The sequence below is a fragment of the Dipodomys merriami genome, unplaced genomic scaffold, assembly GCF_024711535.1.
Source record: "Dipodomys merriami isolate MVZ:Mamm:240054 unplaced genomic scaffold, mDipMer1.0.p SCAF_137, whole genome shotgun sequence".
In the NCBI taxonomy this organism is placed as follows: domain Eukaryota; kingdom Metazoa; phylum Chordata; class Mammalia; order Rodentia; family Heteromyidae; genus Dipodomys; species Dipodomys merriami.
In genome coordinates this window covers 2,750,185-2,772,010 of record NW_027202682.1, presented here as the reverse complement: position 1 = coordinate 2,772,010, position 21,826 = coordinate 2,750,185, and the positions used below count along the sequence as shown (strand labels likewise).

At 49.6% G+C, this 21,826-nt stretch overlaps 2 protein-coding genes across 6 annotated transcripts; one reads left to right on the top strand and one right to left on the bottom strand.

The window, feature by feature from the left end:
• Positions 1-43: 43 nt before the first annotated feature.
• On the top strand, positions 44-10,615 carry LOC138825486 (zinc finger protein 200-like). 5 transcript variants are annotated; one of them, XM_070020117.1, is made up of 5 exons: positions 44-125; positions 2,265-2,622; positions 3,785-3,876; positions 4,166-4,289; positions 6,418-10,615. In XM_070020117.1, exons 2-5 carry the CDS (start codon positions 2,379-2,381, stop codon positions 7,143-7,145), a joined length of 1,188 nt encoding a protein of 395 aa, XP_069876218.1. In that variant the 5' UTR covers positions 44-125; positions 2,265-2,378; the 3' UTR covers positions 7,146-10,615. The 5 variants fall into 5 exon arrangements, with proteins under 5 accessions (XP_069876218.1, XP_069876214.1, XP_069876219.1 ...); XM_070020113.1 differs by having other exon boundaries at positions 6,415-10,615; XM_070020116.1 differs by lacking the exon at positions 44-125 and adding an exon at positions 1,764-1,775 and having other exon boundaries at positions 6,415-10,615.
• Positions 10,616-18,535: 7,920 nt separating this feature from the next.
• On the bottom strand, positions 18,536-19,474 carry LOC138825285 (olfactory receptor 1f45-like). The gene has a single exon (XM_070019682.1). The coding sequence runs from the start codon at positions 19,472-19,474 to the stop codon at positions 18,536-18,538; it is 939 nt and encodes a 312-aa protein (XP_069875783.1).
• Positions 19,475-21,826: the final 2,352 nt, after the last annotated feature.

The window sequence follows — 21,826 nt, the reverse complement described above, 5'->3', positions numbered from 1 at the left end:
TCCCAGAAGGCAGTGCGGCCCCGGCGTCCGAGGAGGGCGTGCCCCTCCCGCCTGGCTTCCTGGTCTCTCTCGGAGCCGAGTCTCGCCTGGCTGCAGCGCGCGGCCGGAACGGAGCGCTCCGAGAGGTGAGCGTTGCAAAGGGCGGGGACCGGGCCGGGGCGGCTTCGGGAGGCGGAGGATGGGCCGAGCGGGCTGGGGGTGGGTTGGGGGTGGGCAGGGCGGGCTGGGGGTGGGCAGGGCAGGCTGAGGGCGGGCTGGGGGTGGGCAGGGCGGGCTGGGGGTGGGCAGGGCGTGGGCTGAGGGCGGGCTGGGGGTGGGCTGGGGGTGGGCAGGGGCGGGCTGGGGGTGGGCAGGGCGGGCTGAGGGTGGGCTGAGGGCGGGCTGGGGGTGGGCTGAGGGCGGGCTGGGGGCGGGCTGAGGGCGGGCTGGGGGCGGGCTGGGGGTGGGCTGGGGGTGGGCAGGGCGGGCTGAGGGTGGGCTGGGGGTGGGCTGGGGGTGGGCTGGGGGTGGGCAGGGGCGGGCTGGGGGTGGGCAGGGCGGGCTGGGGCGGGCTGAGGGTGGGCTGGGGGCGGGCTGAGGGTGGGCTGGGGGCGGGCTGGGGCGGGCTGGGGGCGGGCTGGGGGTGGGCTGGGGGTGGGCTGAGGGAGGGCTGGGGGTGGGCAGGGCGGGCTGAGGGTGGGCTGGGGGCGGGCTGGGGGTGGGCAGGGCGGGCTGGGGCGGGCTGAGGGAGGGCTGGGGGTGGGCAGGGCGGGCTGGGGGTGGGCAGGGCGGGCTGGGGCGGGCTGAGGGAGGGCTGGGGGCGGGCTGGGGCGGGCTGGGGGCGGGCAGGGCGGGCTGGGGGTGGGCTGGGCGGGCTGGGGCGGGCTGGGGGTGGGCAGGGCGGGCTGGGGGCGGGCAGGGCGGGCTGGGGGCGGGCTGGGGTGGGCTGGGGCGGGCTGGGGCGGGCTGAGGGAGGGCTGGGGGTGGGCAGGGCGGGCTGGGGGTGGGCAGGGCGGGCTGAGGGCGGGCTGAGGGCGGGCTGGGGGTGGGCAGGGCGGGCTGAGGGTGGGCTGGGGGCGGGCTGGGGGTGGGCAGGGCGGGCTGGGGCGGGCTGGGGCGGGCTGGGGGTGGGCAGGGCGGGCTGGGGGCGGGCTGGGGCGGGCTGGGGGCGGGCAGGGCGGGCTGGGGGTTGGCTGGGGTGGGCAGGGCGGGCTGAGGGTGGGCTGGGGGCGGGCTGGGGGTGGGCTGGGGGTGGGCAGGGCGGGCTGGGGGTGGGCAGGGCAGGCTGGGGGCGGGCTGGGGGTGGGCAGGGCGAGCTGGGGGCGGGCTGGGGGTGGGCAGGGCGGGCTGGGGGCGGGCTGGGGGTGGGCAGGGCGGGCTGGGGACGGGCTGGGGGTGGGCAGGGCGGGCTGGGGGCGGGCTGGGGGCGGGCTGGGGGTGGGCAGGGCGGGCTGGGGGTGGGCTGGGGGTGGGCTGGGGGTGGGCAGGGCGGGCTGGGGGTGGGCTGGGGGCGGGCAGGGCGGGCTGGGGGCGGGCAGGGCGGGCTGGGGGTGGGCTGGGGGTGGGCTGGGGGCGGGCAGGGCGGGCTGGGGGCGGGCAGGGCGGGCTGGGGGCGGGCAAGGCGGGCTGGGGGCGGGCTGGGGCGGGCTGGGGTGGGCTGGGGGTGGGCTGAGGGTGGGCAGGGTGGGCTGGGGGCCGAGCCCTCCCCCAGGCGGTGCCGCTGGCCGGGTGTCGCCCTCAGATACTCTTGGGCCGATCAGAGAAGGTCCAGAATGGTCCTGGCCCGGTGAGCCCCGGTGTGATATCCCCTGCCCCACGCATCAGGGCTCTGGTGGTGGGGAGCAGCCGGCTGGACAGTGGGTGGACACCTCACAGGCCCCAGCATGGAGTCAGACGCGCGTCATCCACAGCCCCCCCCCCCCCCCACGGGCCTCCTTCAGATTTCCTGGGTCTTTAAGACCATTACTCTTTGTACAAGCATGGGTTAAACGACTCCACACGGTGGATTTGGCACGTCGTATGTCCCGTGAAGGTGGCCCTTGGCCCTTGGTTGCCTTTGCTCCTTTTGGCTTGGTTCTTAAGGTTTGGTTTTCATACTCAAAAGTCTTCCTTTAAGGACTTCCTGTAAGTATCCTGATCAGATACCTTCCATTTCAGGTTATGATCGCTCTACCCGAGTTGTCTTTCTTTTCTGGTTTAAGTCTTAGATGTCGTCACCCTAACTGTATATTAGACCACAGTCATGACTTTGCCTTGTGGATAATCCGTGGTTTCTGTGTTTGCAGGTTGGCTCTCTGGCAGATTTCCTTCATTAAGAAGTGACTCTAGAAAAAAAAAAAAGTGACTCTAGAAGCGCCTCCCGCCCCCTCCCCCACAAGTGCTTTTGTTTGCAAGCCATAATGGCTACAAAAGTGGTTCCTACATCCCCAAAGCAAAAGAAATCCTTTATACTAAGAGTTATTCCAGACTCCAGGCTGGATCAAGAACTTGAGGATGCCACAGATGAGTCGAAGACCATTCAGCAGCTGGTGATGTATCACTTCCTTAACTTCTTGCCCAAGCCAAACCTGGTCCAGCCTGGTCAGAAAGTCAAGGAAACCTTCCTTATTATGAAGGATGCGAGTTCAAGCCACCAGAACAGAGGTGAGAAATATGTGATTGTTTCACCAGAAGAGAAAGGCGGCCCTTAAGTAATGGGAGATAGACTTCCATGAATTTAAATTAGGATAGTGGATAGTTTAAAAAAAAAAAAAAAGCACTATTTTTTTTTAGTTTTTTTTTTTTTTTTTTAGTTTTTTTGTTTGTTTTGTTTTTGTTTTTTGTACTAGGGTTTGAACTTGGAGCTTTACAGTTGCTAGGCTGACATTCTGCTGCATGAGACACATCTGCCATGCTTTTTGGTGGTTTCTTTTGGAGATGGAGTCAAGTGAACTTTCATGGCATTAAACCTCAATCCTCCAGATCTCAGCCTACCAAAGTAACTAGGATTACAGGTGTGAGTCACTGGTGTTCAGCAAAAGGAGCCCATTTTAATACATTGAGATATCATTATTTAAAAAAAAAATCTGCTGGGTGCCTTCATGCCTGTAATCCCTAGCTACTCAGGAGATTGGGATCTGAGGTTCCCGGTTCAAAGCCAGCACAGACAGGAAAGTCCATGAGACTCTTAATTCCAAATAACCACCAGAAAACCAGAAGTGGCACTGTGACTCAAATGGTAGAGTGCTAGCCTTGAGGTGAAGATTTGAGGAACACTGCTCAAGTCCAGAGTTCAAGCCCCATGACCAAAAGAGAAAAAAAGAAATGTCAGCTATAATCCTAGTTACTCAGGAAGCGGAGATCTTAGAATCCCAGTCTGAACTCAGCCCAGGCAGAAATGTCTGAGAATCTTATCTCCAGTTAACCCACAAAAGCTTATGAGTGGAGGTATATCAAGTGGTAGAACATCCGCTCTGAGTGAGACTGCAAGGCCCTGAGTTTAAGCCTCAGAACCCATATACATTAAAAAAAATATGGCTTCCTAAAAGTATCATTACACTTTGCTCCTCCAGCTCTTCTATGATGATTTTGTTGGGAAATTTGAAACATTGATAGTTGAATCCTACTCATAGTGAGAAGATCCCATCCCCATCCTAGATTGAAGGCCCTAGGCTTACTCTCACCGTGGCCATTTCAATTCTGTCATGGCTTACAGGATCAGAAAGAGCTGTGAGTTGTCTGCAGGAGGAGCAAGGATAGCAAGGTATTTATAATAGTCTCTTAATAGTCTTTTGGGTTTTTCACTAACTACAACTTCTTTCTGTAGTTCATCTTCATCCTTTAGTGAAGATTCCGCCCAGAGAAGGAGTCCAGCAGAAACAGGAGACTGTGTCTCTATGTTTTGAAGCTGACTCTGAGGTGGGTTTGGCTTTTTTTTTTTTTTTTGGTTATCTTGAGGTACATCACCTTTTCTGTTCTTGCAGCCTTACCATGTATAACACCTGATGAGAGTTAGTTTCCTTGACTGTCTCTCTTCCCCTTTTTCTGGTTCCTCGAAGCCTCACTGTCCTTGTATTAGGAGAGTTAGGATCTATCTTGTATTAGGGTATAGATTCATCGTCCTTTCCTTTAATCTTTGTGTCTTTGTTACGAGGGCTACCAGGAAACCTCAGTTTACTAAAAGGAAGTAGGCCTCTTGTTCTTTCAGGAGCTAGTGGTCTTTGAGGATTTGAATGTATTTCATTCTCAAGAAGAATGTGTGAGCATGAATCCTGCTCATCACTCCACCCTGGAGAAGGAAAGGAACGATACTGGGGAGATGACATTATTAGGTAAGAATTTAGTCCTTTGTGTGTTCAGACTGTGTGCTCTTGTAAAAGCATATTCCTTCATCTCTGCAGCTTTTGAAGTACTAATTGCACACACATTTTCTTTTTGTTTAATTCTGTATGTCAGAGCCTATACATGTTTTATTCCATGAGGAGTTATGGTGGCCATTTTCCCTATACTTAGAGCCAGTCAGTGGAGAGATCTCTTGTCTTTGTAAAAAAGCACTTTAATAATTGACCCTTTAACAGTAGCACTAATGTTTTTCCACTGGAGCTAAACAGTGATAAATTTAATTGGAAAAAGTAAGTGCAGTTAACTAGAAAGGGGGAAAAGGAAGAGCAGAGAACCCCTTGCTCCATATATTAGTCAGCTTTGCATCAGTGTAAGAAAACACATAGAGAAACAACTTAAAAGGAGATGTTTATTTTGGATCACAGTTTCCGCTGCAGACAACACAGCTGGCATTTGCTTTGGTGCCTGAGACATTTGCTTGGGGCTGTGAGACTCAATTTTCACCTTTCTTCCTTCCCCTACTTCCTCTACCCCTTCTCTCTCCCTATAACATGATACTGATAGTTTAGGCTTAGAATCAGTCACAAACATTGTATAAATACTACTTTTTTTTTGCGGCAGGGGGTGGGGGGAGATTGGTCAGTCATGGGGCTTGAACTCAGGGCCTGAGCACTGTCCCTGAGCTATTTCACTAAAGGCTAGTGTTCTACCATTTAACCACAGCTCTACTTCGAGTTTTCTGCTGGTTAATTGGAGATAAAAGTCTCATGGGGACTTTTCTGCCCAGGCTGGCTTTGAACCACGATCCTCAGATCTTGGCCTCCTGAGTATCTAGGATTGCAGGTGTGAGCTACCAGCACCCAGCTTCTAAAGAGTATTTTAATGGGAGACATTCCCACTCGAATTGGGAATACAGTTGGGAAATCTACCCTCATGTTACTTTTAAGCTTTGTGTTTCTGATATTCAGTTAAGTGAGAAAGAAATGCATTAGACATTGAGGGAAAGATAAGATAAAACCTTCCACTATTTATATTGATAGACTTGTGTAGCTAGAAACCTTAGAGAATGCCTAAAAATTCATTGTAAATAGTAAGAGCATTTAGTAGCGCAAAGGGATGTAAAATTAAATTAGTGTTCATAACCGCAATGAGTAATCACTAAAAGGTACAAAGGAAGCATGTAAGATAAATAGGATAAACAAGGGTTATATATAATTTATGTGAAAACTTGGGAAGGTTTGAATGATGGAAAGAACATGGTTTTGGCTAGGATGACTCAACCTCATAAAAAAAGTCATTTTTTTCCCCAAATGGATTTATGAATTTGCTGTAATCCCTTTAAACTATGAGTAAATTTTTCACTAAAACTAGACAGTCTGATCGGGAATTCAATTAGGAAAATAATATGATTAACCAGGAAAATGGAAAGGAAGAAGAACAGAGCAAGTTCTAGCCCCATGTGTTAGTCAGCTTTTTGTGACTGACAGGATACCTGACAGAAACAAAGGCAGGAGATGTTTATTTTGGTTCGCAGTGTCAGAAGTTTCAGTCCATGGTCAGCTACTTAGGTGAGAAAGTAGGGTGATTTTGGTTAGAAGCTGCCATAGACAAAAGCATGAGACCTTATTTTAAAAACTAAAAACAAAAGGACTAGGAGCCATTATTGGTAGCTTCTCAAGCAAGTACAAGGCTCTGAGTTAAAACCAAGTATTACAAACAAACAAAGAATAAATAATAGGTAGCTGGGCACTGGTGGTTCACACTAAAATCCTAACTACTCAGGAGGCTGAGATCTGAGGATCATGGCTCCAAGCCAGTCTGGGCAGGAAAGTCCATGAGATTATTATCTGCAGTTAACCACCAGAAAACTGGAAGTAGAGCTGTGGCTCAAAAGAGAAGAGCGCTAGCCTTGACTGAAGAACTCAGGGACAGCACCTAGGCACTGAGTTCAACGAGGACTGGAAAAACAGCAGGAAAAAAAAAAGAGTAGAAAAGATCACTAATGATTACCTGTCAGATTCTGACTTTCAAGTTTATTATTTCATAAGGAATTCGGACTTCTTTTATTCCGTAGTGTTGTCGTATACCTCAAAACTATATCATTCTCTCTTTTAGCAGTCAATGAGAGTGATCTTGTGGGTGAAGATCTGCAGAAGGAAGACTGGAGGGAAAAATCTTCAGATAGTGATGGAACAGACTATTCCTTATTCCCTGAGCAACTTCTGGGTTGCCAAGAAGAAAAACTACATGCACTTGTTCCACAGCAAAGGAAAATGAGAAATCTTTTAGTTACCATTAAAAATGATACTCCACTGGAGGAGCTCTCTAAATACGTGGACATCAGCGTCATTTCCCTTACTCGTAATCGGAGAACGAGAAGGTGGTACACTTGTCCCCTGTGCGGCAAACAGTTCAGTGAAAGCTCTTATCTTATTTCCCACCAAAGGACTCACACAGGTGAGAAACCCTACGACTGTAGCCACTGTGGGAAAAGCTTCAACCATAAAACAAACCTCAATAAGCATGAACGAATCCACACAGGAGAAAAGCCTTACTCCTGCTCTCAGTGTGGTAAGACCTTCCGTCAGAATTGTCATCGGAGTCGACACGAAGGAATCCACGTCAGGGAGAAAATGTTTAAGTGTCCAGATTGTGGGAAAACTTTCCCTAACAACGAAGACTTCCTGCTTCACTTGCAGACTCATGAGATCGAGAGACCGTATGGTTGCAAAAACTGTGGGAGAAGATTTGGTCGGCTGTCAAATTGTACCCGGCACGAGAGAACACACTCGGCATGTAAGAGCCAAAGCAGAAGTGAGGTCCTGGCTCAGCCTGAAGTTTCATGAGGAAGTTTGGATTCCTCATCTTCCTGAGAGATACAGACATTTGAAAACCTCATGATATCCACATTTAGATCTCTACTTATCCTGGCTGAAACCTCAAATTTTTTTTTTTTTTTTTTTTTTTGGGTCCGGTTGTGGGGCTTGAACTCTGGGCCTGGGCACTGTCCCTCAGCTCTTCAGCTCAAGGCTAGCACTCTACCACTTGCGCCACAGCGCCACTTCCGGCTTTTTTCTTATGTGGTGCTGAGGAATCGAACCCAGGGCCTTGAGCATGCAAGGCAAGTGCTCTACCACTGAGCCACCTTCCCAGCCCCTGAAACCTCAAATTCTTAAAAAAAAAAAAAAAATTCCCAAAGATTGAGGACATCCTAAAGGGCTCTACCTCGGGTAGCATCCAGACTTCCTGTGCTCAGGAACTTTCTTTTTTATGTTGGACTGCAGTAGGCAGACCACTTTCCTGACAGTGATAGAAAAATGAATGTCTAGGCATTTCTTACTTGCAGAGCGAGCAGAGGTACATGATTGAAATACATGGATTTTTCTCCTCATTACACACATGGAAATTCACACTTGAGAGAACAATAATGTGTAGAGAAATAATGTGTAGGTGCTGATCTGTAGCTGTGCTCCTATGAGCGAACCAAAACACCGGCTGGTTCAGCCAATAGCTGGTTAGGACACCCTGGCAAAACCTGAATGTCGATCTGTTTATTTTGGGATGTAGGAAAACTACCGCATTGGAATGTGGAAGACTTCCTCTCATTTGTAGTGAATAGCATTTGCAATTTATGATAAAAATCCACTATTTTCCAGAAATCTTTTTTGTACAACCTCACTTAAAAGTGTCTACTGTTTTGTTCAGCTGCTGATCTCTTAAACTAGCTGCCCTGTGCCTCTCTTTTCCAAAAGATGTTTGGATCATTTAGGTCTGCTAAGTATTCCCTTCAAGACTTTGTTCATCTCTTTTTTTTGGGGGGGGGTCCAGTCATGGGGCCTGAACTCTGGGCCTGGGCACTGTCCCTCAGCTCTTTAGCTCAAGGCTAGCGCTCTACCACTTGAGCCACAGCGCCACTTCGGGCTTTTTTTCTTTTTGTTTATGTGGTACTGAGGAATCGAACTCAGGGCCTCAGGCATGCAAGGCAAGCGCTCTACCACTGAGCCACCTTCCCAGCCCCTTTGTTCATCTCTTGAGCGAAGTTTTCATCTGCTATGAGAGAAATGGCATGGGTCTGGAGCCAGGGAAAAGTTGGCTGGGATTGCTGGCTGGGTAATAACCTGTTCGCTAACCTAACCCAGTTACCAGACTGTTAACAGTGGGATGGTCACAGCTTCACAGATTGCATGCATTGGTGTCTCCAGTGGTTAGCTCACCTTGCTCATTGAGAGACAAGGATTCCAAAGGTAGTCTTTGGCCTGTCAAGCAGACCCTCTTTGCCCTCTGCCCTTTGTTTAAAGGCCAGTGGTGCCTTTAGACTGGATGATTGAGTGCCATTGGGTTGATTTTGCTTGAGTTTTTTTTGTTTTTGTTTTTTTTGTCATGGGACTTGAACTTGGCCTGGGCACTGTCCCTCAGCTCTCTAGCTCAAGGCGAGCGCTCTACCACTTGAGCCACAGCATCACATCCAGTTTTCTGAGTGGTTTATTGGAGATAAGAGTCTCATGGATCTTTCTTGTCCGGCCTGGCTTTGAACCACATCTCAGCCTCCTGAGTAGCTAGGAGTATAGGTGTGAGCCACCGGCACTGGCACCTTGTGCTTGAGTTTTTAAGTTTACCAAAACACATTAGTATTTTGATTGGAAACATCATCCCAAGAATTTGGGAAAATCCATTTATTTTACAGATTCTGTCTCCCTTTCAAATTACAGTGATCCCCCATCTATCCTAGGAGTTATGTTCCAGAGACCCCTGTGATGGGTGAAAATCTGCAAAGTAGCATTATATTTATTATTTGTTTTTTGTTTTTTTTTTTGGTCCAGTCGTGGGGCCTGATCTCTGGGCCTGGGCGCTGTCCCTCAGCTCTTCAGCTCAAGGCTAGAGCTCTACCACTAGAGCCACAGTGCCACTTCCGGCTTTTTTCTTTTTGCTTATGTGGTGCTGAGGAATCGAACCCAGGGCCTCAGGCATGCAAGGCAAGCGCTCTACCACTGAGCCACCTTCCCAGCCCCTTATATTTATTATTTGTATATCACATATTAAGGCTTTATAAACCCTTCCTACTATCCTATAAGCCTTTCCCACTCTTATGAACCTTTCCCACACTTATAACCGCATCCATGCTCAGTTTCTACACTCTTAAGCCTACACAATTTTAACAACATAAAAGTGTATATAAGAACTCACCAGTGAAGTGTACTACAGCTTGAATGATGAAGACCATGAATTACGTGGCTGTGCAGTGCTAATGGCGTTGAAGGTGATGCATGACCAGGCAGCGCATCGCAGCTCTTCCGAAGGCACCGCTTCATCAGGCGCTTCGGCTGGTGGTGCAGTGCCCTCTTCACTTGCTGACTTTGTCTCATCCATTTTCAAAACTTGTTCAGACTCAGCCCCCTTGCTCGATGATGGATTTGAACAAGTCACTCACATACTCCTTGGCTCTGGCTTTATCCGCAGAGGCAGTTTCTCCGTGCACAGAAACGCTCTTCAGTCCAATGTGTCTTTGAGATTTGCTAGCGCTGAATGGGTTTGGTCTGGTGGGAGAAGAACTCCACGTCCTGCTTCTGCATTGTCATCGCCTTCATCCTCATCACCATTGTGAATGTCTGTGCTTTCCACAAAACTATCAACGTTTCTTGGCCTTCATCTGGATGGCACTGGTATCCAGGGGGACACTGTTCCTGCAGTGTCTGCAATGCAGACTCCATCCACACAATGGCCTTACTGCGGGAAGTGGCCACCCTCTTTGCGGTCTTGTTAACAGTCATTGCTGTAGACCTTATATTCTTCTCGTCTTTCTGTATGTAGTGAACAGCAGATTCGTTGATCCTGTAATGGAGGCCTACAGCTGCATAGCTTTTGCCTTCCTTTAACATGTTGAGAAGTTCCACCTTTTCTCTAACAGCCTCTTCCTCTGGTTTTTGAGTTCATTGCCAGAGGCCTTAGAAGGTACAGAATGGGTGGCATCATAGGGCTTGAAATAAATTCAAACTTTTGTTAAAATGTCACAAAAACACCACCACAGAGCAACACTATGCAGAGCAATCAGATGTCGCTGTGAAGTGGACAAGGACAGATGCTGAATGCGTGGGCACAGTGCAGGAGAGCAAGCCGACCAATGCTATCTGTGGTCATGGAGCCAGTCAGCACCTAGGATACAGAACAGTGCTGTGGTTGGGCACCTTCGGTTTCATCAGCCAATAGTGTGTCGTGTACAATCTCACTTTGGCCTACTTAAGCAGTAGCAGTGTGCTGTATTCCCATGTGTACAACATGGTATTCATCTGCTGATGAAATACATACTATAATATTTCAATACATTTGAATTACATTTTAAATTTTAAGGCAAAAATAATTAAAATCAAATATACAAACACCTATATTCCGCAAAATCCCGAGAAAGACCACAATATGGTGAAGCTGCAATACGTGACCCCAATATAGCAAGGAATGACTGATGTTCCTCTTTGTTGGAGTCATGATGTCCCTGAGTAAATTCTGCAACAAAACGTTCTCATATGCCGGGCGCCAGTGGCTCACGCCTGTAATCCTAGCTACACAGGAGGCTGAGATCTGAGGATCATGGTTCAAAGCCAGCCCAGGCAGGAAAGCCCGTGAGACTTATCTTCAGTTACCCATCCCCAAACCAGAAGTGGAGCTGTGGCTCAAAGTCGTAGAACACTCACCTTGAGTAAAAAAGCTCAGGGATAGCACCCAAGCCCTGAGTTCAAGCCCCAAGAAATGACCACAAAAAAAAATTTCACAAATTCTACAGTTTTGTTAGGTGTTGTTTTTTTTTTTTTTTTTTTCTTTTGTCTTTTTGTCAGCCATGGGGCTTGAATTCTGCTACTTGGAGCCACAGTACCACTTCTGGTTTTCTGATGGTTAATTGGATATAGAATTTCATGGGCTTTCCGGCTCAGTTTGTCCTCAAACTGAAGTCCTCAGATCTCAGCCTCCTGAGCAACTAAGATTACAAGCTTGATTCACTGATGCCTGGATAGGGTTATTGTCCTCCCCCCATTTACTTTTCTTTTTTGGGGGGGGGGTCCAGTCGTGGGGCCTGAACTCTGGGCCTGGGCGCTGTCCCTCAGCTCTTCAGCTCAAGGCTAGCGTTCTACCACTTGAGTCACAGCACCACTTCCGGGTTTTTTCTTTTTGCTTATGTGGTGCTAAGGAATCGAACCCAGGGCCTCATGCATGTAAGGCGAGTGCTCTACCACAGAGCCAACTTCCCAGCCCCCCATTTACTTTTCTATTTGGTTATTGTTCCTAAATAAGAGAGTTTTAGAGTGATATCTTTGTAACTACCAAACTGAAATTTTTCAATAATTTCTGTTTGTGGTAAAAGTTTATCATCAAATAATAGTTATTTCCTGACTTGGTATTTTTCTATTTTTAACACGATTGTATTAAAATTGTATTTTAACACAAAGCATTCTGAAGGAAGTAGGCTTTATGATTCTGTTTAGCCCTAAAGCATTATTGTAAAACAATAACTGAAAAAGAACCTTACAGCTGGCACCTGTAACTCAAGGCTGCAATCCTACTTGCTCTACAGACCTATATCTGAAGGTTGGAGTCAGAAGCTAGCTGAGGTAGGCAGATCCCAGAGAATCCTTTTTTTTTTTTTTGTCGGTCATGGGGCTTGAACTCTGGGCCTGGGCGCTGTCGACTAGCACTCTACCCCTTGAGCCTCAGCCCTGCTTTTTCTGCTTATGTGGTACTGAGGAATCGAACCCAGGGTCTCATGCATGCAAGGCAAGCACTCTACCACTGAGCCACCTTCCCAGCCCATCCCAGAGAATCCTTTTCTCCAGTTGATGAACAAAGAGCTACAACTGGTTCCAGCCAAGAGCAAACATTGACCCCAGTATCAACACACACACACACACACACACACACATACAACTACCCTTTAATGAATTTGTCTTTTTTTTTTTTTTTTTTTTTTTTTTTTTTTTGCTTATGTGGTGCTGAGGAATTGAACCCAGGGCCTCCGGCATGCAAGGCAAGCGCTCTACCACTGAGCCACCTTCCCAGCCCCATGAATTTGTCTTTTGAATCAACAGTGCCCTGTAAAGCCAGGGACCGGACTGTCTGCCCACAGCATTATTATTCTGGCCCAGGCACAGGGATTGCCAGGACAGTATGGGAGTTGCTGCCCCATTTTGTCCTTTGTGGGACCCACATGCACACCCAGGAAGCGGCCAAGTATTGCTTAGAGCAGCTGCCTAGCTGTCAGCACTTAGAGCACCTGCCGAGCTTTTGGTTCTGTAATCAAAACCGATGTTCTGATTCACAGTTGGCAAGCAGTGTCTTTTCTTTCCACTCCAACTTGAACCAGTTTCACCTTCAACCCTACCAGTGCCTTAGCTTGGTGACTGTGTGTGTACATACATATTTTGATCTAACAGCTATGCACAAATGACTACTACAGATACCAATTCTTTTTTTGCACCAGAATGTTAAACTCTGGCTTCAAATATATCTTGCCCAAAGAATACATATGAGTCAAAATAATCTTTAGAAAAATAGGAAATGCAGTGATAATCGTTGTTTGTTTTGTTTTTGTCAGTCATGGGGTTTGAACTCTGGGCATGGGCGCTGCCCCTGCACTCTTCAGAGTTAAGGCTAGCACTCTACCACTTGAGCTACAGCGCCACTTCTGGTTTTCTGGTGGTTTATTGGAGATAGAAGTCTCATAGTCTTTCCTGCCCAGGCTGGCTTTGAACCGCAATCCTCAGATCTCAGCCTCCTGAGTAGCTAGGATGACAGGCGTGAGCCACCGGCACTCAGCTTGATAATAGTTTTTGCTTTCTGTTAGCACAAGTCAGATCCGTTTCTGGTGCAGGGCAGCACCTCCTGACTTCTGACGACCAGTACTAATGGGCGTCTTGAGTGTTGGCTGGAAGAAAACACAGCCACCAAAGACAATATCTCAGTCTTGGGATCATTACACCCCCGCCTTTCCTGAAACAAAAACCACGCTTGCTAAAAACCCATTTCATTTTCCTCAGTTGTGACACACACGTCAAATTTAAAGTGACATTTCATTTTCCTGGCATGTAAACATTCTATAATGAAGTCTCAGCCCCCAAACATGAACATTGGCATCGCCACAAAAATAACCAGACATCCACCGGAGGTGGCGGATGGGAGTTACTGCAGGGTTTTTTTGGCCAAATAACAGCTCAGCTCAGACTTACTCTTCCCCTACATGAAATACATGGATCGCCAGTCAGAATTTTTCTCTTTGGAATCTCATCCGCCTTAAGTCCATCCTCTCCTGACAGCTTTTCACCAGAGCCCAGATACTGATGTCTCTCTCGGCACCCTCCCATTGAGTCTGATTCCCCCAAAAGTGTTTATTCTCCCTTGTGTTCCTGGCGGGCGTGGGTTCCTGGCGGGCGTGGGTTCCTCCAGGGTAGGAGACGGTGTGGCTCCCGAGGATGTGGTTGGCCAGCACCTTGGGGACCGTGGTGGAGGAGAAGCAGACGTCCACGCAGGCCAGCTGGCTGAGGAAGAGCACATGGGGCTGCGCAGCGTGCGTCTGTGCTGACGGCCAGCACGATGAGCAGGTTTCCCAGGACGGTGGCCAGGTACGTGGTGAGGAAGAGCAGGAAGAGGAGCTGCTGCTGCTGGGGCTGCCTGGACAGTCCCCGCAGGAGGAACTCGGCCACGCTGGACCCGTTTGCAGCTCTCATTCTCTCAGCCGTGGAAGGAGGAAAGCAGAGGGCAGAACTGCGGATGCTGAGGTTAGCACGGAATGACTGGTGCTGCAGCCCGGGCCGCCCCTAGTTCGCACCACACGAATTCCCAACGCCCGGTGCTCTGTGCTGCTGGTCCCGCCGGACTCATTCTTCTCACATTAGAAAGCATAACATGAGAACGGCACACAGGCCCAGCCATAACCCTACAACGACACGGCTCTTTGTGAAAAGTCCCTAGGCACGCCCCCTCCCGCCCCCCGCAGCAGCTAACAGGGACAAGAGAATCGGTGGATGGCAATTGTGCGAATGTCCTGTTCACCCCTGTTGCAATCGCTCCCAGGTGTGGAAGTGTTAGCCACGGGGGTGCCTGACGGAACACCACGCGCTAATACAAAGCTGGCCTTGCCACCGTGGCAGGGCGCCAGGCCGGGTTGGTGGTGTAGGCCCCTGAGTGCTCTTTACCTGGGAGTTGCTGGTCAGTGTCACTCTTTAAGTACTGGAAAGTCTTCACATGGCCTGAGCTGTCCATGGTCGTAGCCCTCTGTACAAGAAGGATGTTTGGAGCAGGATTGGGGGGAGGGGTGGATCAGACAAGAATGTACAGTCACATCCGTGGCTCCCTGGGGACTAGACTTCCTGAGGGTCTCATTAGATACACACAGAAAATAATTGACCCGGCTCCTTCTTGGTCCCTGGGCACCCTCCTGAAGAAGCGCATCGAGGGAGCCCTGGGTCACATGTTGGGGACAAAGCAGTCTGGAGATAAATCCCAGGGGAAATTCCCCAACACCTCCCATGTCATCACCTTGCTGATGTCAGCTGAGATGTGTAAGTTTGAAGTCAGTTATGAGAAAGAAGGACGTGGTCGTGGTGTCTGAGGGGAGTGGTTTCCCCCTCGTCTCTCATTAGGGTTTTGGGCCCACATGCAGTAACAGGTTGCAGGGACAGAGGGTAAGGTGTAGATTGGTAGAGTTGGACTAGATCCCTTAAAGCATTTAGTATGAGGGCTGTATTTCCACTTCAGATAGATTGAGCAACGCTGTGCATACATTGGATGCCCATTTCTGAGTCTGTTCCCAGTTTGTTCTGTCATCAGGTTAAGTATAAAGAGAAGCTACATCCAATTCACCAGGCACAAATCTTAGTATTGCTGTTAGGACAGGCCACCTCTCTGCAGATACTTTTCTAGTGTCAGTACAGTCTGCTGGACTGGAAATTTTGGGAAGTTTCTAGACTGAGAAATAATAACAATTTTAGATGCATTGGTGTTGGCATCTGTCCAAGGCATCTGTCACGGGTGGTGTATGATGCCAAGCTGGGAATGTGTGCAAAAGTAACCAGAAGCATGTGCAGAACAAGACACGTGGCCTTAAGAGAAGGTAAGAGGCAGTAAGGGTTTAGGCTCACTCTGTTATAACGACCTTCTCTCCCTAGAAATAACCCAACCCTTCAAAAACCACACCAGTCCTCTGCAAGGATGGTGGCCTGTGATGGAATCCCCGCCCACCTGGGCCTCTCTTCTTAACTAACCAACACCACAGCCAGACAATGATGGCGCACGCATGCAATCCTAGCTCCTGAGATCTGACAATCATGGTTCAAAGCCAGCCCAGGCAGGAAAGTCCTTGAAACTCTTATCTCCAGTTAACCTGGAGCTGTGACTCAAGTGGTAAAACACTAGCCATGAGAACAAAAGCTCAGGGACAGCTCCCAGGCCCTGAGTTCAGGCCCCAAAACAAAATAAATAAACAAAAAACCCAGTACCTCTCAATTCTGTTATATCAAGGATCAGTGCATAAATCTTTGGTGGACAAACTGATTCTAAACTTTAGCACAAAGGCCCAGCCTTCCCTGAGGATCCATTTATCCATTGATCCTCGATCAATCTCACATATTTTTAATTCTTTTTTCTTTTGGCAGTGTTGAGCTTTGAACTTGGGGCCTTATGCCTGCTTGGCAGGCATGTGACTACCAAACAATGCCTCCAGCACTTGAGGGTGGTAGGTTTTATTTTATGTTTTCGAATAAGGTTTCACTTCCTGTCTGGATATGTGCCTGGACCTCAGTCTATCAATCTTAGACTTCCTGTTCTCGCTACAATGGCATACCCAGCTTCTGCCATTGACAATGGAGTCGTATAGACTTTTCTGCCCTGGCTGGCATAGAATGACAACCCTCCAGACTTTAGCTGAAGTGCCAGGCACATGGCTCTGGTTGCCTACTTCAACCTTATCTCTTTTTCTTTTTTCTTTTTTTTTTTCCAGTCCTGAGGTTGAACTTAGGGTCTGGGCACTGTCCTTGAACTCTTTTGTTCAAGGCTAGCACTCTACCTCCTGAGCCACAGCGCTACTTCCAGGTTTTTCTGTGATTAATTGGAGATAAGAGTCTCGTAGACTTTCCTACACAGGCTGACTTCAAACTCTGATCCTCAGATCTCAGCCTCCTGAGTAGCTAGGATTGCAGGCGTGAGCCACTGGCACCCAGCCACGCTCACCTTTGTAAAGGACAGCCTGGTTGAAAGTCAGATCATTACCTCCTCAGCGCCAGCAGTCAGATCTCCTGTGGAAGTAGGAGATCTGAATGCGGAACATCTCAGGACCCTCTGTGGAGAACGGAGGAGGAGGAGGGAGAGGGAGGATGAATGAGCACATGAGATGGTCACATATGTTCAGGGGCTCGAGGAGTTTTCTGAAGAAGCTTCCAAGGGAGGAATGACAGCCTCAGCCCACAACAGTAAGCCAAGGCTCTAAAAAGAGCAGGGCACCTACGACTTTAGTCCTGATGGCTCAGGGCGAATTTGCTCCTCTGGGAGAGGAAGACAAGGCATATGGAAAGAAAGAACACAAATTGTCTTTTCCTTGAAAAATTAAAAACATATACTAAACATATCTGCCAATATAAGACAGTAAAATTGCGTGCTGAGAAAGTGAAAACTGATTTATAGGCAAAGGACTAGCCTGCTCAACACAAAGCTGTGGCCCACACAGGATAGCCAAGGACCCAAATCGTTCACCTGTATTGGCTCTACCTACATTGGAGGCCATAGATGCCTGAGGGCTCAGTCTTCATAATGAGAAGTCATGAAGAACGAGGAAAGTCATGTGATATCAACCCAGAAAATATACTCACACCCCCTAAGGAAGGTAAAGATGGGTAACAACCAGCTCCCAGATCCCATTGAGATGACGAGTTGGGTCAAGAATATGTATGTACAGCCAGGCGCTGGTGGCTCACGCCTGTAATCCTAGCTACTCAGGAGGCTGAGATCTGAGGATCGCAGTTCAAAGCCAGCCCAGGCAGGAGAGACCTTGAGACTTCTATCTCCAATAAACCACCAGAAAACCGGAAGTGGCGCTGTAGCTCAAGTGGTAGAGCGCTGGCCTTGAGCTGAAGAGCTGAGGGACAGCGCTCAGGCCCAGAGTTTAAGCCCCACGACCGACCCCCCCAAAAAAACAACCATTTTCTAAAACGTAAGAGTAAACACCTGAGGGCTGGGAAGGTGGCTCAGTGGTAGAGCGCTTGCCTTGCATTCATGAGGCCCTGGGTTCGATTCCTCAGCACCACATAAGCAAAAAGAAAAAAGTCGGAAGTGGCGCTGTGGCTCAAGTGGTAGAGCACTAGCCTTGAGCTGAAGAGCTGAGGGACAGCGCCCAGGCCCACAGTTCAGGCCCCACGACTAGACCAAAAAAAATAAAAAAGAGTAAACACCTGAGTGAAATGTAAGCTTTCAAAGTGATGTCACTGAGAAAGACTTTTCTGGGCAGTATAGGGATCAAGCCCTCAGAATCAACTTCCAGAAAAAAAGGAAGGCAGGAAGGAAGGAAAGAAGGACAGAAGGAAGGAAGGAAGGAAAGAAAGAAGGAAAGAAAACTGCCATGTTTTTTGGTGGCTCTGGGAATCAAACTGAAAGCTTTTGTAATACTGTGAAATGCTGCACCACTGAATTACATACCCAGGTGGAAAGAAAAAAATGTAATATAAGAATATTTAGGAAGTGGCGCTGTAGCTCAAGTGGTAGAGCGCTCACCTTGAGCTGAAGAGCTGAGGGACAGCGCCCAGGCCCAGAGTTCAGGCCCCACGACCAACAACAACAACAACAAAAAAGAATATTTAAAATAAAGCATCTAGAAACAAGTATCATGCTTGTATTTTTGTCTGTCATAGGCCTTGAACGCGGATCCGCGTGCTGTCTCTGAGCTTTTTTGCTCAAAGCCAGCGCTCTACTACTTCCAGCTACAGCACCCCTTCCCGTATTCTCTCTCTCTCTAAGACAGGGTCTCAATATCGAACCCAGATGGGCCTGGGGCTGGCTCAGCAGCCAGGCTGCCTTCCTACTCCTGCCCCTCTAGCCTCCCATTGTGAGCTCTGGAAGCCAGCTTTCCCTGAAAAATTTAGAAGAGCAAGATTGTAAATAAGCAGACTTGGTGCATTTATTCTAGCTCATTAAACACTTTGACAAACACACCACAGGACATCAGTGACATAGTGAAGATTGCTTGGTTGACAGATCTGTGGTACAGCCATCAGCAAGAGGACATCTGCCTGGGGACCACTCTCCTGAGAGCCGCTTTCAAATCCCTGTTCCTCAGGCTGTAGATGAAGGGGTTCAGCATGGGGGTGACCACTGTGTACAGCACTGTGGCCGCTGTGTCTTTCTCCGCGGAGTGTGAGGACGAAGGGTTGAAATACACAGCGATGATGGTGCCGTAGAAGAGACAGACCACGGCCAGGTGGGAGCCGCAGGTGGAGAAGGCTTTCCACCTCCCCCTGGGGGACGGGACTCTCAGGACAGCGCCGGCGATGAGGACGTAGGAGGCCAGGATGCACACGAAGGGGGCGATCATGATCACGGAGCCCTCGGTGAGAATCATCAGGCGGTTGAGGCGCGTGTCTGAGCAGGAGAGCTTCAGGAGGGGCGTCACGTCGCAGAAGAAGTGCGGGATGGCATTGTCCGCACAGAAGGACAGCCGCGCCATCAGCAGGGTGTGCAACAGCGCGTTGAGGCTGGCAACGATCCAGGACCCAGAGACCAGCCGCGCACAGAGCTGAGGAGTCATCTTCGCTGTGTAATGTAAGGGGTGGCAGATGGCCACAAAGCGGTCATAGGCCATCACGGCCAGAAGGAAGTTGTCCATGTCCACGAAAAGGAAAACAAAATACATCTGCGTGAGACAGCCAGGGTAGGAGACGGTGTGGCTCCCGAGGATGTGGTTGGCCAGCACCTTGGGGACCGTGGTGGAGGAGAAGCAGACGTCCACGCAGGACAGCTGGCTGAGGAAGAAGTACATGGGGCTGCGCAGGCGTGCGTCTGTGCTGACGGCCAGCACGATGAGCAGGTTTCCCAGGACGGTGGCCAGGTACGTGGTGAGGAAGAGCAGGAAGAGGAGCTGCTGCTGCTGGGGCTGCCTGGACAGTCCCCGCAGGAGGAACTCCGACACGCTGGACCGGTTTGCAGCTCTCATCGTGCTGACAGCCTGGTTCTGGAGACAGAGAAAATGGGCAAGTTTACAGGTCCTAGAAGTGATGGTGGATATAAAACATCAGATTGCAGACTCAGGCGCCGGTGGCTCACGCCTGTCATCCTAGCTACTCGGGAGGCTGAGATCTGGAAATCACATTTCAAAACCAGCCTAGGAATGTCCTTGAGACTCATCTCCACTTAATCACCAAAAAGCACAAAAGCTCAGGGACAGCACCCATGTCCTGAGTTCCATCCCCAGTAGTAGCACATAGAAGAAGAGGAGGAGGAGGAGGAAAAGGAGGAGGAGGAGGAAGAGGAGGAGGAGGAGGAAGAGGAGGAGGAGGAGCAGGAGGAGGAGGAGGAGGAGGAGGAGGAGGAGGAGGAGGAAAAAGAAGAAGCAGAAGCAGCAGCAAAAGCAGCAGCAGCCGCAGCATAGTCCGGTATTAGTGGCTCATGCCTATAATCTCAGCTACTAAGGAACGTGGACTCCAGAGGATTTCAGTCAGGAATTAGCCTGGGCAGAAATGTCTATGACCTTGCCTCTCCAAAATAACCAGGAAAAAGCTGGGCTGAGGTGTGACTAAGGGGCAAGGCATCATCTGAGCAGGAGTTAAGCCCTGCATCCAAACCTTGGTACTAGCCAAACAAACAAACAGAAAACAAGACTGCAGGAAGACTGGGTGAGCTGAGACATACTTGGCCATTAGACATTTGATCACTGTTTGCGGCCAGTGGCCGGCTTTCTGTAAGCTCCATCTCTTGATTAGCAAAGTGCGTTTAGTTTATGGCTGGGCAGGGCACCGGAGACAGGCTGAGGTGTCTTTCTTTAATCCTTTGGGCTGGTTGAAAGTTTTATGACCACCTCATGTTTTTAAATAGCATGATTTAAAATAAAAAAAAAACAACACCACAGTTATGTCTCTTAATAAAGAGACTTCAGCTGCCTGGTGATGGTGGCTGATGCCTGCCATCCCAGCTACTCAGGAGGCTGAGATCTGAGGATCGAGGTTCAAAGCCAGCCTGGGCAGGAAAGTCCACAAGACTCTTATCTCCAATAAACCACCAGAAAACCAGAAGTGGCGCTGTGGCTCAAATGGTAGGGCACTGGCCTTGAGCTGAAGAGCTGAGGGACAGCGCCCAGGCCCAGAGTTCAAAAAGAAAAAGAAAAAAATCGAGAGACTTCTGCCTTGTTGATGAGTACCAGAGAACACATGTGAAGCAGTTGTCATGGAAACAAACAGATACTAAGCCTCCTGCTGCCGGGCGCTGGTGGCTCACGCCTGTCATCCTAGCTACTCAGGAGGCTGAGATCTGAGGATCGCGGTTCAAAGCCAGCCCGGGCAGGAGAGACCGTGAGACTCCTATCTCCAATAAACCGCCAGAAAACTGGAAGTGGCGCTGTAGCTCAAGTGGTAGAGCGCTCGCCTTGAGCTGAAGAGCTGAGGGACAGTGCCCAGGCCCAGAGTTCAAGCCCCACGACCGACCAAAAAAAAAAACCAAAAAACAACTAAGCCTTCTGCTTCCTCCTCTGGATCTGAGCACCACGTCACACCTTACTATCCTGTACCGCTATGGGTAACTGAGTGTCAATAATATTAATAACAATGATATTCCTCCTGCCTTTTTGTCGATAACTTTATTTATTTTTGTTTTTTTGTTGTCAGTCGTGGGGCCTGAACTCTGGGCTTGGGCGCTGTCCCTCAGCTCTTCAGCTCAAGGCAAATGCTCTACCACTTGAGCCACAGCACCCCTTCTGGTTTCCTAGTGGTTAATTGGAGATAAGGGTCTCCCAGATGCTGGCTTTGAACCATGATCCTCAGATCTCAGCCTCCTGAGTAGCTAGGATGACAGGCATGAGCCACCAGTGCCGGCTCAATAATTTTATATCTTGTTTATAAAGCATGTTGCACTGGGCTCCTTGAGCCTATTTTGTAATATTAAAGAGGAAAGAAGCCGGAGGTTTGCACAGAAACGAAGCCAATTTGTGTCCCTCGTGATCAAGGTCTTGGAAAAAAGGCAAGGCCGACATGGTCCTGACAGAAGCTGAGACTTTCTAACTGCTCTGATGGCTCTATTCAAAAGAAACAGAGAGCCCCGTGTGGCTTCACCCCACAGTACCAGTTTTTCATGACACTTACCCAGACAAAGGGCAGCCTCAGCCATCTGAAGTTCTGGGCCTGCTTCATTCGGTCAGGCCTGGCCAGACATCATGGCTCTGCGGGAGGACTTGTCAGTGTTTTCAAGCTAAGTCTGCATGGAGTGTGTGGACCCAGCTGCGGGCAGCAGAGGACGTCTGGGAGATCGCCGGGCAGCTCTGCACACGAGCCCTGGCGGCCACTAGGGCCAAGTTCCC